At 41.3% G+C, this 20,489-nt stretch overlaps 1 protein-coding gene across 2 annotated transcripts in view; it reads right to left on the bottom strand.

The window, feature by feature from the left end:
* itga11a (integrin, alpha 11a) overlaps window positions 1-20,489 on the bottom strand; it is a 133,037-nt gene that overhangs the window by 38,145 nt on the left and 74,403 nt on the right. For both annotated transcript variants that reach the window (XM_060912055.1, XM_060912056.1), the window contains exons 13-16: window positions 11,870-12,013; window positions 9,785-9,988; window positions 9,490-9,620; window positions 7,963-8,129 (exon numbers count right to left, since the gene is read on the bottom strand). In XM_060912055.1, the coding sequence (XP_060768038.1) occupies window positions 7,963-8,129; window positions 9,490-9,620; window positions 9,785-9,988; window positions 11,870-12,013 (646 nt within the window). The remainder of the gene's footprint in view (window positions 1-7,962; window positions 8,130-9,489; window positions 9,621-9,784; window positions 9,989-11,869; window positions 12,014-20,489) is intronic.

Below are 20,489 nucleotides of genomic sequence, written 5' to 3'. Positions count from 1 at the left end.
CTATAATAAACTCTCTTTCTACCACAAGCAGAAATTGAAAGAATATTCTACATGCACAAAACAATCATTTGTACACAGAGGCGTTGCCAGGATGTCATGCTTGGGTGGGCATTTGGTTTATTTGGGGGGGCAACAAATTACATTTCTTATTGTAGTGTATGTATGTGTGTATAAGTCCCCCATTTTCGTGATCAGATGTGCTTCCCATGATTAATAGCGCATTCAGACGGGTATGAGCAAATTAATAGGACAAAGATTTCCTAAATGATAGTTGCTGGTGATTGGTTGAAGCAAAGTGGATAAAATAACATAATGGTGGGAAATCTGCACTGCTTGGAAGAGGTTTTGTTTATTGCTCTTGTGACATTTGCTACTTTTTATCATCATCGTCCTCACCATCATCATCTGCTTGACCCCAGGGAGTTGGGTAGCCCCACTGGGCTCTGAATCTGCTACAAATCCAGTAATGCAATTTGAACTATAAGATGTTTTGATTGAACTAGGTTTTGATTCCAGTAATTATCACCTACTAATGCTTCCAATTTCACAAATGGCCATTTTTAGTTCTTTACAAAAACAAAAATCTTTTGAAACTCTATTTTGCGTAATAATTTGGAACAGTCCATTTTTAGTTTTTTTTTTAATTTAAAAAAATACAGTTAGCATTGGAAGGTTCATTCAAAAACAGTTGATTTGTACACTGACGGTTGATGACTTGAAAATTAGGACGATTGTCATTTCTATTGACTCTGAAGACTGAATATTCCAACCATGGCCGTGACTGAAACCAGCCTGCACTAAATGACCGGTAGGTTTGGCCAAAAAGGCGTTTTGGATAAATTTTTAGAATGGGCTGAGATGGGCTATCCGTGTTTAAATCAAGGGGAACGGAAGACTGTATGCCTGTAACGTTTGTGCAGAGCAATGCATCTTTATCGGTAATATCTGTTGTAGCAGAGGTGCTAGCGTCAACGGGAACAGAGACATGTACGATGTTAGCATCCACCGACAAAGATGCAGCGCTTAGCACGGTGTTGAGGCAACTTTGGTTGAGGGCAGAGGTGCTGGGCTGAGAAACGTCCTCAGTATCGGAGGAAGTGCTGGGCATGGGGGGTGAGGGTGTCTGCTTTTTAATGAGAAACCTATGCATGACTATCAGAAGGGAAAGTAAGCAATGTATTACTGTTAACTATTAACTCGGAATCTACAGTACTGCTGTACACACTGACTTTGCTATTACCGCATGTGCGTAGAGCGAGCACGCACGCAGCTTTTTTATATATAGGGTGGGCAGGGCACCCCCCCTCCCCTTCCCTTTCGAAATGGCCAATGAGAAAGCAGTAGAGTGCAAAATGGATTTAAAGGAGAACACAAGACGCCACCTCCGAGCAAAATCGCGCATATTGTGATGATATTCACAGGCGTTTTTTATAGGATGGGCAACCAATTTATCAGGGTGGGCAAGGCTTATCTCAGGGTGGGCACTGCCCCCCATAGACACGCCTCCGTTTGTACAATCATTTCGTTCATTTGTACAAGTGCTGGTTCATCATCAGCATGCGCAATAGGTAGATCCATGGCTTAGTTGATGAACTCCACAGAGCACACCAACGAATTTTATGGCTATAATAAACTGTGATTTAAGTGCCACTTGAGATGGGATGAATAATACTCAGGAGACATGAAACCTGAGAGTTTAAAGTCTCAAATGCAGACTTAAAGTGAATCTTCCACTGACACATGATGTAAAAGAAAGAGTTTACTCTTTATGGAGTAAATAGCAATTGCGTAATTGCTAAATTCAGCATCTGGTTGTTGCCAACTTCAGTGACTACATGGAAAAACTGCATTTAAATTTTCTTAATACTGAGTAGCTAACTGTCTGTTTTGTTTTTTCTTTAATCTGTCACAGTGCTTTTAGTCGGGAAAATTCTCTAGCAGAGTCAGTCACAGAAAAAAAAAAATCCCGGACACAAGGATGTTAATTAGAATCAGATAAGGAGGAAAGATGCACTACAAGATAAAACACTAAATCTACAGTAATCAAAGTGATAAATCATGAATCATTTACTTCAACACAAAGCAGACTACAAAGCTGGACTCAAATTCACCCAAACCCTTCAGTAAAGCTGAAGAGAATTAGCATCAGACATAATATCAGTGGAAAACCAAAACAAGATGTGCTGCAATATTTACTGCCCTGGCTGTTCATTCCAAGCCAAATGTGACATCTCTCTGTGACAGATTCTTTGTCTCAGACTAATGGCAAATGTGATGGGGGTGCTCAGAGGTCATACTGGCTAACCCAAACCACATGTAGCTTTAGGACCCGAGGTCAAAACGTGATCACATGTGTTACAATACATTTGTGATCAGAACGTCGGCGTCAGACTGCGGGTGGACCTCACAGGCCGTAATCCTCTCAGCACTCCGGTGAGAAGACCTGCTTTGAGTGAACAAGTGTGTTTTCTCTCTGTCCTGTTGCGTTTCTCACACTTAGTACGGTAACTGACTCCACTTAGACAGGATAATTGACTTCCTGGCTTTGGCACAGACAGAAGCACAGAGTACCGTGTCTGGAAAGCAAGATCTACAGTAAAAGACAAACATTGAAAAAATAATAAGAGCACAGCACGGGAGCGTGTTGTCTTCATAACCCCCGCTTATATCCAGACAAGATATTTCATTTACGGAAAATGTACTCAAGTAATAAATATGTTAGACTGAGAGCTGTTAGCACTTAACCTAAACAATATGTTGCTTCAGATTTTAATTTAGTGCTATTCCAAAAGCAACATCATTCTACACTTTAGCTATATCATCTACTATTACTAGTTTCACTCCAATCTAACTATTCTGCTTTCCAGTTCAAGGTTTTTTCCTCAAAACCCAAATCCTAAAATCAACAAAGTGATCAGCGATGATCAAAAGCCGACGCTGTGTTCAGCCGTTCATCTTCTGTTGTTATTATTCAAGCATAAAATGTGGCGAACTCTTCCTAGTAACCCCAGATGAACCGAGAAAATGTGAGGAAGCAGGAGTTGTTTCAGTTACAGTTTCCACTAACAGATGAAAAAAGAATTCTCATGAATGTCAATAAAAACAAAAAAGCTATTCAAATAAATGCAGCTTTACAGTATGCAGTCTACATGGAAAAACGGCATGAGAAGAGCTTTTGCAAGTACACATCTGGGTGACTGTAATATAATTCATATGATGAAAAACAAGATTAAAAAAGGGAATAAAATGGAACAAAAGCATCAACTGTCTTTAATTACTCTATCCATTTTAACCCCTTAATAAACAATTCTGCTGCACCTTCTCTCAGACTGTATAATACAGTGCTCAGAAGTTTACATACAGGGACGGGAATGTTATCATGGACATCAATATCTCATCTCATCTCATTCTCATTATCTCTAGCTGCTTTATCCTTCTACAGGGTCGCAGGCAAGCTGGAGCCTATCCCAGCTGACTACGGGCGAAAGGCGGGGTACACCCTGGACAAGTCGCCAGGTCATCACAGGGCTGACACATAGACACAGACAACCATTCACACTCACATTCACACCTACGCTCAATTTAGAGTCACCAGTTAACCTAACCTGCATGTCTTTGGACTGTGGGGGAAACCGGAGCACCCGGAGGAAACCCACGCGGACACGGGGAGAACATGCAAACTCCACACAGAAAGGCCCTCGCCGGCCCCGGGGCTCGAACCCAGGACCTTCTTGCTGTGAGGCGACAGCGCTAACCACTACACCACCGTGCCGCCCGGACATCAATATCACTGCAATATTGGGATCTCAATGATTTCTTTGAACTGTTGTTTTTCTGTGGCAGAATGATTGGACATCATACATCTTTAATAGAAAAAACAACAACAAGAATTTGGTGCACACATTTTAATTTATTTTGGGTTCTCTGAAATCAACACTGTAGCTGTTAGCACTGTTGCCTCACAGCAAGATGGTTCTGGGTTCAAGCCCAGTGACCAACAGGGGCCTTTCTGTGTGGAGTTTGCATGTTCTCCCCGTGTCTGCATGGGTTTCCTCTGGATGCTCCAGTTTCCCCCACAGTCCAAAGACATGCAGGTTAGGCTAATAGGTGGCTCTAAATTGACTGTAGGTGTGAATGTGAATGGTTGTTTGTCTCTGTGTCAGCCCTGTGATGATCTGGTGACTTGTCCAGGGTGTACCCCGCCTCTTGCCCATAGTCAGCTGGGATAGGCTCCAGCTTGCCTGCGACCGTGGGTGGTAAAAGAGAGCAACTGGACTTGCTTGAAGATCCTTGAAGACGTTTCACCTCTCATCCGAAAGGCTTCTTCAGTTCTGTCTGACGAATAGGGAGTATCAGGTATTTATCCTCTCATGGATGAAAAGCAATTCTAAGGTGTCGTTGAGTCATCCTGTTGGAGTGGGTCACTGGGGGCTGGATGTGAACGGCCTAGAGAGTCGTTGGGGTGATCAATGGGTTGTTGGTTCTCTCTGTCCTCCTGTTAGGCTACGTTTACACTAGACCGTATCTGTCTCGTTTTCTTCGCGGACGCACTGTCCGTTTACATTAACCCCCCTGAAAAAGCGGGGAAACGGGAATCCGCCAGCGTCCATGTATTCAATCTAGATCGTATCAGCTCCGGTGCTGTGTAAACATTGAGAATACGCGGATACGCTGTGCTGAGCTCTAGCTGGCGTCTCATTGGACAACGTCACTGTGACAGTGATTCGCTGGTGTTGGTCATGTGACACGACTGCTGAAAAACAGCGCAGACTTCCGCCTTGTATCACCTTTCATTAAAGAGTATAAAAGTATGAAAATACTGCAAATACTGATGCAAATACTGCCCATTGTGTAGTTATGATTGTCTTTAGGCTTTCCATCCTTCCACTTGCAAGTAATAAGTGATATGCGCTGGGATCTCACACACAGCGGCTCAGTCCCGAATCGTGGCTTGTTCACTTCACTCGCGCGCTCTGTGAGCTGCGCAGGGCCGGAGTGCGCACCCTCCAGAGGGCACTCGCTGTTCAGGGCGGAGTGATTTGGAGCGCAGGATGCCTGCGGAGCCGAGCGTATCCGCGTATTGGTGTTGCTGTGTGCACGGCTAACGGTTTTAGTGTCAACGCGAATCGTTTTAAGAACGTTAATCTGATGATCCGCTGATTCGACGTAATGTAAACGTAGCCTTAGTCACTGAAAACAGCTGGGTTTTGGTGTGCATTCAGAGAGAACCAACAACCCATTGATCACCCCAACGACTCTCTAGGCCGTTCACACCCAGCCCCCAGTGACCCACTCCAACAGGATGACTCAACGACACCTTAGGATTGCTTTTCATCCATGAAAGGATAAATACCTGATACTCCCTATTAGTCAAACAGAACTAAAGAAGCCTTTCGGAAGAGAGGTGAAACGTCTTCAAGAATCTTCAAGCAAGTCCAGTTGCTCTCTTTTACCACCCACAGTTTACTATGACCTGGATGACTGAGAATCTTCACAGACATCTTGCCTGCGACCCTGCACAGGATAAGCGGTTACAGATAATGGCTGGCTGGCTGGCTGGATGGATGAAATCAACAAAGGGTCACAATTATATGTAGGGTCAAAAATATTCATACAGCACACCTAATATTTGGTTAAATGTCCCCTAGGAAGTTTCACCTTAACCAGATGCTTTTGGTAGTCATCAGCAAGCTTCTGGCAGAATTCCGGTTGGATATTTAACCTCTCTTCTTGGCAGAATTAGTGGAGTTCAGTTAAATTTGTGTGTTTCCTGGTACAAACCCAACTTAAGCGTAGTCCACGTATTTCCGATAAGATCAAGGTTAGGACTTGTTTTAAGTTTAATGTTAGCCTGCTTTATCCATTCAGCAACCAGCTTTGATAAGTTTGGAGTCATGGTCATGTTGGAACACCCAATTGTGTCCAAGTTTCTGTTGGTTCGAGGTTATGTTGAAGAATTCTGAGGTAATCCTTCTTTTTCATTATTCCATCCACTTTGCACAGCAAAACAGACCCAGACCATGCTTAACAGTTGGTACAGTTTTCTTCTGTACCACTGGTAATTGTGGCCAAAACAACTTAATCTTTGCCTCAACTGACCACAAAACTTTCCTCCAGAAGGTCTTTTCTTTGTCCATGTCCATTCAACTGCAAACTTTAGTCAAACTTGGTGCCAATTTTGGACCGGGGGCTTCTTTCTTGGATTGCAGCCTCTTAGTCCATGGTGATGTAAAACTCACTTGACTGTAGACAATGACAATGGTGTCCCAGCAGCTTCCAGGCCATGGTAGGCCTGTGCATTGGTGATTCTTGGGTTGTTCCTGACCATCCAAGCTAAGTTCCTCTCAGCTGTGGGTGACAGTTTGGGTCTTCTTCCAGCAAAGTGGCTTGGCAAAGTGGCCACACCTCCCAATAACTTATACTTGTGTACAATTATTTGAACTGATGATGTGCAGTTGTTTAGAAATGGCTCCAAGAGACATTCCTGAGTTGTGTAAATCTACAGTTATCTTTCTCAGGTCTGCACTGAGCTCCTTGGCCTTTCCCACTGTCTTGTGTGTTGGTCAATCCAATGAGTGCTATCAAACAAACTCAAACAAGCCCTTTTTATGTTGCCACAGAGAAGCTACCAGCTGTAGTCAATCATGATCACTAACAGGAAGTTAAGAGGCCTTGGCAGGTTAAAATACATTTTGGAATGTTCAGCACCACTGAATTAATAATCTAAGTGGGTGTATGTATATTTCAACCCTGTATGTATTTTTTTTTCAGCCTGTATTGATTTCATCCATCCATTATCCATAACCGCTTATCCTGTGCAGGGTTGCGAGCAAGCTGGAGCCTATCCCAGCTGACTGTGGGTGAGAGGCAGGGTACACCCTGGACAAGTCGCCAGGTCATCGCAGGGCTGACATATAGAGACAAACAACCATTCACACTCACATTCACACCTACAGTCAATTTAGAGCCACCAATTAGCCTAACCTGCATGTCTTTGGACTGTGGGGGAAACTGGAGCACCTGGAGGAAACCCACACAGACACGGGGAGAACATGCAAACTCCACACAGAAAAGCCCCCATTGGCCACTGGGCTCAAACCTAGAACCTTCTTGCTGTGAGACAATAGTGCTAGCCACTACACCACCTTGCCACCTGTATTGATTTCAGAAAATTCAAAATAAATTAAAACATGTACAGCCAAATACTTGTTTTTTATTCAAAGATGGATGTTGTACATTAATTGTACCACAGAAAAAGAACAGTTCAACGAAATCACTGAAAGGCCAATGTTAGTGAACCTTCACCCACTATAGCCTCAAATTCTGGGTCTTGAGTGACAGAGTGGAACCCAGTGAGGTCTTCTGCTATTATAGCCCACCAATTTCAAGATGTGGTGTGTTCTGAGATGCTTTTCTGCTCACCACTGTTGTAAATAATGGTTATTTGAGTGCTACGTAATCTTCAGAGACTATTGTGTGTAAAAATCTTCAGCATTCAGCAGTTTCTGTAATCCTCAAACCAGTCTATCTGGCACCAACAACAATAACATGTGCAAAGTCACTGAGATCACATCCCCCCCCCATTCTGCTGTTTGATGTAAAGATGAACTGAAGGTCTTGACCTCTAGCAGCATGATTTTATGTATTGTGCTTCTGCCACATGATTGGCTGATTGGATAAGTGTATGAATGAGCAGGGGTTTTAAAGTACCCAATGAGTTTATATACAAAGTCAAATTCTTTGTAAGTGAAACCTTGCTTAGCCAATAATATTCTATGTGATTCTGATATTATATAGAAATTACTATGAATTATTCAGTAAACCTCATGGGAAAGGTATCGTAGTGTATGTATTTGAAAGCCAGTCAAGACTTGCCAACAGGGCCTGGAAGTTTAGATGTTTTTGTGGAAGTTTGGCATGTTGGAGTAATCCATAAAAGAATAAATAACTTTGAGGACTGACCTACTTCCTGTGTGGGTTTGATGACGGTCCTGGCAGTGACATTCAGACACACGATAGCTGACATACACGTCACATCCTTTCCACCACGCCGGCAGTCCTTATTGAAGATGTTGACTTTACTGGGTTCGAATCGGACACTGACATGGATGCGAATCACACTGCGAGACCTGAAACGTAAAATGGGTGGATGGGGAAATGCAATTTAGCATTGTTTACATGTGTCCTCTGTTTCTTCTGCCTAGGCTACTGTTATGGAAAATGAAGGAACCTACTGTAGCTGTTATATTGTACTAACACTATCAGCTGGGTAAATCCCACAAAAACTCTCAAATGATCACAATGCCAAACAAAATCAGAAAACAAAAAATGGCAACACAAATGTGGGAGAGCTGCAGCATCACAGCATTATCATAACACGAAAAGCACCACACTACAAAATTTACATTTTCAGCCATTGGGTAGAGAACATTAGAGAGAGATTTTAGGACAAATACTTCACTCAACTGCAGTTTTACTCAGTGTTAGAAACAGGATTGTCACCTTCTCTGACCACCATCATGAGAAAACATTTCTGTTTTCTCTTTCCCAAAATGCTGTGGTGTTTTCAGATATTGATTTGTGATGTGGCCATTTTTTTTTAGCTCATCCAGCCGTAGGCCAGGCTGGATGAGCTTATGCAATCACGCATTGTCCGTCCGTCATCGTCGTCCGTCCGTCATCGTCGTCCGTCCACGATTTATAAAAATTGCTACTCCTCCTACATGATTGATCGGATTTTGATCAAACTCACATACGGTACAATGTTCCCCAGGTGGGTGTGCATAAAAGTTGTCAAGACGGTGCCACCACCTGTTATATTTACAATTTTATGAGTGTCTGAAATTTTTGGGTGACTCATCACATTAAACGCTACTCTTCATAAACTGCTTGGACGTTTTCACTGAAACTCACCCAGAAGACTCTAAAGATATACCAACAAGAGTTGTTTACCAGGTGGTGCCACCTACCATAGATGAGGCTACAGAGGAATCATGTGCAATTTCACAAAAATCACTACTCCTCCTACAGGAATGATCAGATTTTGATCAAACTCACATGGAATGTTCCCCAGGTTAGCATGTATAAAATATGTCAAGATGGTGGCACCATCTGTCATATTTAACATTTTATGGGCGTTTGAAAATTTTGAATGGCTCGTCACACCAAACACTACTGTTCGTAAACTGCTACGATGTTTTCACTGAAACTCACCCAGAAGACTCTAAAGTCATGTTCCAACAAGAATTGTTCACCAGATGGTGCCACCTGCTATGGATGCGGCTACACAAGGGTCATATGCAATTTCACAAAAATCGCTACTTCTCCCACAGGATTGATCAGATTTCAAACTCACATGCACCAACAGTGGCTGGTATGAGCTACAGCCTCATTGAGGCTATTTTTATTGTTGTTTGTAGTGTGCATCTATCAGCCACTGTAAGAATGAGATATGATGAATAAATAATTTCCAGGCATGGATTCACTGACCAGAGGAGTACAGCGGCACCTAGGGAACCTACGGCCAGATCCACCAGTCCATCGCCATTCATGTCCATCTTCCCATGGATATTCCTGCCAAAATACTGCAAACCAGGAGCAAGCTTCCTTGAACTGATTCTCTACGAGAGAGAAAGAGAGATAGATATACTGCTTAGAAGGATACAAGAATCTTCTAACATACCAGAGCAATTCAAATTTATTCACACAGGAAAACTTTACCTAAGGGCAATGCTCTAACAAACATATGTAAGTTTAAACAAAAAGTAAAATGTCCTATTCCTACCTGCTTATACTTCCTCAGTATCCCATTGTGCTGGCTGTGATAGATGTAAATGACTCCTCGATGCTCGTCCTCTAACGGAGCTCCCACTACCAGGTCATTAAAGGAGTCCCCATTGAGGTCAGATACTGGTGCTAGGGCAGATCCAAACCTTGCGTTTTCGCTCAGATCAGTGAGCTCCAGCACCCCGTCCTGGATGAATTGAGGCTGGAAGCATAAAGGAATTACTGAAGAGCCATAGTGGATGAGTGCCAAAATATTTAGCCTTTATTATTGCTCCTTCCTTGTAAAAGCCAAATGCAAAAATGCATACATACGGTAGTAATATGCAGCTCCAAGTGCAAGCTCCAAGTGAAACCTTACACTATGTATTAATACCTTGCGCACGGATCTCTTAGTGAGAAAAACTATTAACATACCAAGACTGACAAGGTCAAATCAATAAAATGCATCTGTATTATCACTTACTGTATGTGTCCCTGTCTCTAGCGTGTGTGAGATGATATCTACGGTGCCTTTAAAATCAATTAGTCTCCTAAGTGATGGAAATGGTTGAAGGAAAGGTGCAATTCCTCAGAGCAAAACCACTGCATGTCAGCCAAATATTTGGGAAGGCAATTAGCCACACACGTCCCCCCACCCGCCTGCTCAGAATATCATCCATCTTGTTTTTTATATACTGCCCTACGGGTGCAGGCACATGAGGTCACTTGTTTTTGGAGGGAGAAGTTGGAAGGAGGAAAGAATGGGGGGGGGTTAGGGAAAAGGGAGTGTGAGCGAGACGAATAGTGTAGATGGGGAGAGAAAATAAGCTTCTGGGGTTTAGTTGAGAGATATATATTTAGGATATACAGCCTGTAAAGACTGTGATGACCTGGCGACTTGTCCAGGGTGTACCCCGCCTTTCGCCCGTAGTCAGCTGGGATAGGCTCCAGCTTGCCTGCGACCCTGTAGAAGGATAAAGCGGCTAGAGATAATGAGATGAGATGAGCCTGTAAAGAGTTCTATTTTTTTGTATGAAGACAGCAATAGATCTCTAACTAGTTAACTAACGGCATGCCCACTGACAAAGTGCTCATGCTTTAAATCTATTATAAAAGCAATTTATGTTTAGGTCTCTAACTAACCATGCATCTGCTCTGAAGCTTTAAAGAAATCCTACAGACAACTGCATTAAATGTGGACCATCTCTTCTCTGAATCTTTCATTGGCACGTGCTGACTTCTCTGTCTTCGGAAATAAACCTGAACTGAATGAAACAAAAAAAAACCAAGAAAAGTATGCGGCTCTCTTTGACATCCACAGTTACTGCCCAGCCTTTTCCACCTATTAGTGAAGCTCTCTTGCTTGGCAAGCTGTAGGTAATCATGGTTGAAAGAGCAAATGTTTTCCAACTGAGTTTAATGTGCACTTGCAGCCTAATGAAGACACGGTATGCCACTGGCATGAGGCACAAGATGGCAGGTGCCAAGTGCTTGTCTGTGCTGGCTCAGATATGAGAGAATATTAACGAGGAATTCTAATGAAGAAACACTTTCAAATGGTTTGTTTTGGTTCGCATCAATAAAGAAATTCTATACTGATTACTGACATTTTTACCAATAATGGCCCTCAGTTTTCCACCCAAACACCACTAATAGTGCAAATAGGAAAGGTATGCATCAACTCTGCAGTACTCCTCAGGCATGCATGTGTCATCATGAGGTTCCATCCTCGGTTTGAGGGTCGGATGTAAGGGTCCTCCAGTCGCTTCTGTTATGTGCCATTCGTACAGTCTCGATGGAATTGAGACATGATAATATTTGTTGTCCACACTGTCCTTGGTCTCCCTCTCCCTCGCTTGCCATTGATCTTCCCATCAAGCAGTGTGCGATGTAAGGCATTATGTCGTATTGTGTGTCCAAAGTACCAGAGTTTCTTTACCTGTATGATTCTTATCAGTCTTTTAGCAATGCCCATTCTGTTTAGTATTTCATTATTGGACACTTTATCCGTCCAGGGTATTCTTAGCATTCTCCGGTATGTCCACATTTCAAATGCATACATGCATGTGTAAACAGTGTCAAAATGATAATGTTGTGTGTTTACCTGTTCGGTAATGCGGTAGATGTACACTTTGCCCCTTTCCCAGCCTCCACTGAAGAACATTGGGGCAGCAACAAGCAGGTTATCGGTGACTCCGTCTCCATCAATGTCCACCGCAGCAATCTCACTACCATAGTATGAGCCGATCTACATACAGTCAGAGGGTCAGTGCTGGAAAGCATGGGAATATCCACACACCAGTCACAAGCTTCAGATTTATACGCTTATGCTAATGTGGAAAAGACAGAACCTTGAATGATCTGCACACATACACATTAAATACATAAACACATATAGCAAACGCAAATGCATATGGCACTGAGTGTTTGTTTGTTTGTTTGTTTGTTTTTACCTCGCCTAGGACAGAGTCCACCAGGGGGCGAGGTATTGTTTTCGGTGGGGTTTGTTTGTTTCTTTGTTTGTTAACGATATTATGGGAAAACGGCTGGACCAATCTTCATGAAACTTTTAGGATAGATGGGCATTGGTCTCAAATAGAACCTCCAACATTTTGAGGGTCATCCAGTCAAGGTCAAGGTCACCAAAAAGGTCAAGATCGTTTCTTCGCGCTATCTTCTTTCATATTCATTCAAATGTGTTCTGATTGGCTGAGAGCAGTACGGTGTGTTCTGATTGGCTGAGAGGAGTAGATTGTGCGAATGAGAATCAGAACCATGTTTACTGGCCAAGTATGTTCACACACAAGGTCAAAATCAAGGTCAAGGTCAAAGTCACCAAAAAGGTCAAGATTGTTTTTTCGCGATATCTTCCTTCATATTCATCATAAAAAGTGCTACCGGGTGAGGTTTGTTTTGCCTGGCAACACTTGTTATTTTTGTTTTTTTGCACAATCCCAGAATGGATTGCTTCAACAACATCTGATTCTGGAAGTGTGTGTATATCACTTTATGAGGCATGCATTTATCACTTTATGAGGATCCGGTGTTCTCATAATGAGGTATTCATTGGAAATCCCCCCCCCCCAAGAAAAAAAAACAACAGAAAAAAAGATAGAAATACAAGCATGTGTGTGGGGGTAGGGTTATATCTTGGCCAATACCAGATGTCTCCACCAGGATAGGAACATCTGACTGTTTTGATGTTTGATGAGGAAAACTACTTGTCCTGTCGGGCAAGTTGAAAGGAAATTTACTTGTCCAAATGTGAAGTTGACTTGTCCGAAGAAATATTTGAGAAACCCCCCCCCACAAATAAACTATTTGTAACCCAACAATCTTTATTGCATTTGTTTCCGAATTCACAACATATGCATAATATCTATGAATCAAAAGTAATCAATACTTGATATACTGAGGCAAAAGTTCAAAAATATAGTAAAACAGACTGATTGATACCATAATTCACCAATTATTATGCTGAAGTTCAGAAGCAATATATTCCAATAGAGTAGAAATTATGAACATAAAATTTTAAGAACAAAATATCACGTCAACAAATCCACATGTATGACACGATTACAGACATCCCAACCTGCAGAAACTCATTTCAGGGAGATGCCGCATGACCCATCAGTGGGGGGAGGAGTTTCTGCAGGTTGGAATGTCTGTAAACCAATCAGGATGCTCTTTGTCTAGCATGCGCTACATAAACAGTCTCTCTCGCTCTCCCTCGCACACTCCGTCATATGCGCGATGCAGACATTAATGTTTCGCGTGCACGCTCTTGCTCGCTTGCTCTATACTCCGGGAGATATTCTCCAATTTGCGGGCATCAGGGAGCCGCTATCAACATGTGGGACTTGGGATGTCTGCGATTAAAACCAATCATAAATGACCGTTTACTTTTCAGCTCAAATACACGAAGCGGTATTGGCCGGTTTCACAAGTGGAATATTGCGCATGCGCACATTGCTCTTTCCGAATAGAAACATCCGGTGATTCATCAAAACAATATGTCGAGTGAGATGCTTCGGAAATCATGTGAATAAACTGATATATTTGATATGTAACCCGAATATCGGCGTATTTTGGCACATGTCTGATCGGACAAGTACAGTGGTGCTTGAAAGTTTGTGAACCCTTAAGAATTTTCTATATTCCTGCATAAATATGACCTAAAACATCATCAGATTTTCACACATCCTAAAAGTAGATAAAGAGAACGCAGTTAAACAAATGAGACAAAAATATTACACTTGGTCATTTATTTATTGAGGGAAATGATCCAATATTAATTATCTGTGAGTGGCAAAAGTATGTGAACCTCTAGGATTAGCAGTTAATTTGAAGGTGAAATTAGAGTCAGGTGTTTTCAATCAATGGGATGACAATCAGGTGTGAGTGGGCACCCTGTTTTATTTAAAGAACAGGGATCTATCAAAGTCTGATCTTCACAACACATGTTTGTGGAAGTGTATCATGGCACGAACAAAGGAGATTTCTGAGGACCTCAGAAAAAGCGTTGTTGATGCTCATCAGGCTGGAAAAGGTTACAAAACCATCTCTAAAGAGTTTGGACTCCACCAATCCACAGCCAGACAGATTGTGTACAAACGGAGGAATTCAAGACCATTGTTACCCTCCCCAGAAGTGGTTGACCAACAAAGATCACTCCAAGAGCAAGGCGTGTAATAGTCGGCGAGGTCACAAAGGACCCCAGGGTAACTTCTAAGCAACTGAAGGCCTCTCTCACATTGGCTAATGTTAATGTTCATGACTCCACCATCAGGAGAACACTGGACAACAATGGTGTGCATGGCAGGGTTGCAAGGAGAAAGCCACTGCTCTCCAAAAAGAACATTGCTGCTCATCTGCAGTTTGCTAAAGTTCACGTGGATAAGCCAGAAGGCTATTGGAAAAATGTTTGTGGATGGATGAGACCAAAATAAAACTTTTTGGTTTAAATGAGAAGCGTTATGTTTGGAGAAAGGAAAACAATGCATTCCAGCATAAGAACCTTATCCCATCTGTGAAACATGGTGGTGGTAGTATCATGGTTTGGGCCTGTTTTGCTGCATCTGGGCCAGGACGGCTTGCCATCATTGATGGAACAATGAATTCTGAATTATACCAGCAAATTCTAAAGGAAAATGTCAGGACATCTGTCCATGAACTGAATCTCAAGAGAAGGTGGGTCATGCAGCAAGACAACGACCCTAAGCACACAAGTCGTTCTACCAAAGAATGGTTAAAGAAGAATAAAATTAATGTTTTGGAATGGCCAAGTCAAAGTCCTGACCTTAATCCAATGGAAATGTTGTGGAAGGACCTGAAGCGAGCAGTTCATGTGAGGAAACCCACCAACATCCCAGAGTTGAAGCTGTTCTGTACGGAGGAATGGGCTAAAATTCCTCCAAGCCGGTGTGCAGGACTGATCAACAGTTACCACAAACGTTTAGTTGCAGTTATTGCTGCACAAGGGGGTCACACCAGATACTGAAAGCAAAGGGTCACATACTTTTGCCACTCACAGATATGTAATATTGGACCATTTTCCTCAATAAATAAATGACCAAGTATAATATTTTTGCCTCATTTGTTTAACTGGGTTCTCTTTATCTACTTTTAGGACTTGTGTGAAAATCTGATGATGTTTTAGGTCATATTTATGCAGAAATACAGAAAATTCTAAAGGGTTCACAAACTTTCAAGCACCACTGTAACTGAGACGATGAACTTGTCCGACATAAAGGATCACTTGTCCCGGACAAGCGGACAACCGTTAATGTCGAGCCCTGCGTCTTTTCTTCTCGCTTTCCGTTACTGTAGTTGGTCTTTCACGTTTCATTCACACACTCATATCGTCCATTTTTCTCTCCTCTTTCAAATTTGTATCCCACAATGCCTTGTGCGAACAGGGAAAGCCCACCATGTGATGCATGACGTAGTATCTTGAATTGGGTCATGGTGAAGCAGGAAAAAATAGCGGAGAATTTAGGGCCACATGGCCCTAAATTCATTAATTGTTCTATTTAAAAAAACAAAACAAAAAAACAAACAAACAAACACAAAAAACCCTAATAAATTGGAAGTTTGTGATTCAAATTCTGTAGCTTTCGGTCCAAAAATAATTGGGTGTCAGGGAAAATTCTTTTTATGACCTAAACTTGAAAAATCTGAAAGGCAGTCTACCTTGAAGATAGAAACCATAATGAAGGCTACTGGGTTTTGGTGCAAAATCAAGAAGCGAGTGTGACAGTCAAAGTGTCCAGAAGAACTGGGGCTGGTTCTGTAAGACGCTCAGTAAAACCTACAGCTCATTTCCGCATAAAACTACACTCACTGTACCTCAGACTACTATTTTTTTTTAAAGCAAAGGGTTGTCTCACATCAAATATTGACTTTGTTTCATTTATTATGACTGCTTACTGTTTATAGTATTTTTTTTTAATGTTGAAACATTTCACTTTCTTATTTTAAAGCCATTTTTGGTCGACAGCATTTCTTTACATGTACCTAAGGCTTTTGCACAGTTACTGTATATTTGTTGACATACTAAGCATGTGTTATAACACTTTCCAGGCTGAGTAATTAGCAGTTTTATTTGTTGCTCAGTATACTTCTGGTACAACCCCGATTCCAAAAAAGTTGGGACAAAGTACAAATTGTAAATAAAAACGGAATGCAATGATGTGGAAGTTTCAAAATTCCATATTTTATTCAGAATAGAACATAGATGACATATCAAATGTTTAAACTGAGAAAATGTATCATTTAAAGAGAAAAATTAGGTGATTTTAAATTTCATGACAACAACACATCTCAAAAAAGTTGGGACAAGGCCATGTTTACCACTGTGAGACATCCCCTTTTCTCTTTACAACAGTCTGTAAATGTCTGGGGACTGAGGAGACAAGTTGCTCAAGTTTAGGGATAGGAATGTTAACCCATTCTTGTCTAATGTAGGATTCTAGTTGCTCAACTGTCTTAGGTCTTTTTTGTCGTATCTTCCGTTTTACGATGCGCCAAATGTTTTCTATGGGTGAAAGATCTGGACTGCAGGCTGGCCAGTTCAGTACCCGGACCCTTCTTCTACGCAGCCATGATGCTGTAATTGATGCAGTATGTGGTTTGGCATTGTCATGTTGGAAAATGCAAGGTCTTCCCTGAAAGCGACGTCGTCTAGATGGGAGCATATGTTGCTCTAGAACCTGGATATACCTTTCAGCATTGATGGTGTCTTTCCAGATGTGTAAGCTGCCCATGCCACATGCACTAATGCAACCCCATACCATCAGAGATGCAGGCTTCTGAACTGAGCGCTGATGACAACTTGGGTCGTCCTTCTCCTCTTTAGACCCAATGACACGGCGTCCCTGATTTCCATAAAGAACTTCAAATTTTGATTCGTCTGACCACAGAACAGTTTTCCGATTTGCCACAGTCCATTTTAAATGAGCCTTGGCCCAGAGAAGACGTCTGCGCTTCTGGATCATGTTTAGATACGGCTTCTTCTTTGAACTATAGAGTTTTAGCTGGCAACGGCGGATGGCACGGTGAATTGTGTTCACAGATAATGTTCTCTGGAAATATTCCTGAGCCCATTTTGTGATTTCCAATACAGAAGCATGCCTGTATGTGATGAAGTGCCATCTAAGGGCCCGAAGATCACGGGCACCCAGTATGGTTTTCCGGCCTTGACCCTTACGCACAGATTCTTCCAGATTCTCTGAATCTTTTGATGATAATATGCACTGTAGATGATGATATGTTCAAACTCTTTGCAATTTTACACTGTCGAACTCCTTTCTGATATTGCTCCACTATTTGTCGGTGCAGAATTAGGGGGATTGGTGATCCTCTTCCCATCTTTACTTCTGAGAGCCGCTGCCACTCCAAGATGCTCTTTTTATACCCAGTCATGTTAATGACCTATTGCCAATTGACCTAATGAGTTGCAATTTGGTCCTCCAGCTGTTCCTTTTTTGTACCTTTAACTTTTCCAGCCTCTTATTGCCCCTGTCCCAACTTTTTTGAGATGTGTTGCTGTCATGAAATTTCAAATGAGCCAATATTTGGCATGAAATTTCAAAATGTCTCACTTTTGACATTTGATATGTTGTCTATGTTCTATTGTGAATACAATATCAGTTTTTGAGATTTGTAAATTATTGCATTCCGTTTTTATTTACAATTTGTACTTTGTCCCAACTTTTTTGGAATCGGGGTTGTATATCAGAGTCACATAAAGGTGACCATAATGACGTGACATAACCCTAAAAATGAATTTTTCCTGTGAGACCGGGTTGTAAAAACCAGCTGTATACATAACACTGTTACAGAGTCAAAGGTTTAACTGTGACAACTACATTGTGATTGCAGTTTTAGTAAAGCGAGTTTCATAATTCCGCCTATAAGATTTTAATGAACACTTATGTTAACGGCAAGATATGAAAGCGTTCTGCATATTTCACTGTCTCCTCAATAACGTATGTTTTTTTTGGAGTAAGTATTTCTAAAAGTTGATGTAGGTTTATAGCAGCTGTCAGGAGGGTTTATATAGGTTTCATGTAACCCTATGAACAGCACCTTCAAGTAAAATGTTACAGATATAATGATATATGATAATTTGAACAATATCCTGTGGGGGGAGTATAAACATTTTCATGACCTGAGTGATTTACTTCATGTTTGCACCATAGAAAGAAGAGGCCCATGTCAGATTTACAACCCCGATTCTAAAAAAAAGTTGGAAAGCTGTGTAAAACGTAAATAAAAACAGAATGCAATGATTTTCAAATCCCTTTCGACCTACAGTATATTCAACTGAATACAATACAAATACAAGATATTTTGTCTTTGTCTTGTCTTCAATTGAATATACAATAGGTCAAAAGGGATTTGCAAATCATTGCATTCTGTTTTTATTTATGTTTTACACAACTTCCCGACTTTTTTTTTTTTTCAAATCAGGGTTAGATATAAAAAAGATACAGTTGCCATATTTGGTAAATACATACATAATGCTATGTAGTAGTTGTTTTTGTTTTTCATTCTTGTGTTTCATTCATGAAACCTCTGTGCGGTTTCTGTTTGGTGTGATAGAAACTGAAAGTTAAATAGTAAGTAAGTAGTAAGTAGGTTAAAACTGATATAAAAATGACCTGATGATACAACCCCGATTACAAAAAAGTTGGGACAAAGTACAGATTGTAAATAAAAACGGAATGCAATGATGTGGAAGTTTTAAAATGCCATATTTTATTCAGAATAGAACATAGATGACATATCAAATGTTTAAACTGAGAAAATGTATCATTTAAAGAGAAAAATTAGGTGATTTTAAATTTCATGACAACAACACATCTCAAAAAAGTTGGGACAAGGCCATGTTTACCACTGTGGGACATCCCCTTTTCTCTTTACAACAGTCTGTAAACGTCTGGGGACTGAGGAGACAAGTTGCTCAAGTTTAGGGATAGGAATGTTAACCCATTCTTGTCTAATGTAGGATTCTAGTTGCTCAACTGTCTTAGGTCTTTTTTGTCGTATCTTCCGTTTTATGATGCGCCAAATGTTTTCTATGGGTGAAAGATCTGGACTGCAGGCTGTCCAGTTCAGTACTTGGACCCTTCTTCTACACAACCATGATGCTGTAATTGATGCAGTGTGTGGTTTGGCATTGTCATGTTGGAAAATGCAAGGTCTTCCCTGAAAGAGATGTCATCGGGATGGGAGCATATGTTGCTCTAGAACCTGGATATGCCTTTCATGCCACACGCACTAATGCAACCCCATACCATCAGAGATGCAGGCTTCTGAACTGAGTGCTGATAACAACTTGGGTCGTCCTTCTCATCTTTAGTCCGAATGACATGGTGTCCCTGATTTCCATAAAGAACTTCAAATTTTGATTCGTCTGACCACAGAACAGTTTTCCACTTTGCCATAGTCCATTTTAAATGAGCCTTGGCCCAGAGAAGATGTCTGTGCTTCTGGATCATGTTTAGATACGGCTTCTTCTTTGAACTATAGAGCTTTAGCTGGCAATGGCGGATGGCACGGTGAATTGTGTTCACAGATAATGTTCTCTGGAAATATTCCTGAGCCCATTTTGTGATTTCCAATACAGAAGCATGCCTGTATGTGATGCAGTGCCGTCTAAGGGCCCGAAGATCACGGGCACCCAGTATGGTTTTCCGGCCTTGACCTTTACGCACAGATTCTTCCAGATTCTCTGAATCTTTTGATGATATTATGCACTGTAGATGATGATATGTTCAAACTCTTTGCAATTTTACACTGTCGAACTCCTTTCTGATATTGCTCCACTATTTGTCGGCGCAGAATTAGGGGGATTGGTGATCCTCTTCCCATCTTTACTTCTGAGAGCCGCTGCCACTCCAAGATGCTCTTTTTATACCCAGTCATGTTAATGACCTATTGCCAGTTGACCTAATGAGTTGCAATTTGGTCCTCCAGCTGTTCCTTTTTGGTACCTTTAACTTTTCCAGCCTCTTATTGCCCCTGTCCCAACTTTTTTGAGATGTGTTGCTGTCATGAAATTTCAAATGAGCCAATATTTGGCATGAAATTTCAAAATGTCTCACTTTCGACATTTGATATGTTGTCTATGTTCTATTGTGAATACAATATCAGTTTTTTGAGATTTGTAAATTATTGCATTCCGTTTTTATTTACAATTTGTACTTTGTCCCAACTTT

Source organism: Neoarius graeffei, chromosome 27, assembly GCF_027579695.1.
Source record: "Neoarius graeffei isolate fNeoGra1 chromosome 27, fNeoGra1.pri, whole genome shotgun sequence".
Lineage (NCBI taxonomy): Eukaryota > Metazoa > Chordata > Actinopteri > Siluriformes > Ariidae > Neoarius > Neoarius graeffei.
The sequence above is the reverse complement of the archived record's forward strand: the minus strand, read 5'-3'. Positions and strand labels throughout refer to the sequence as shown.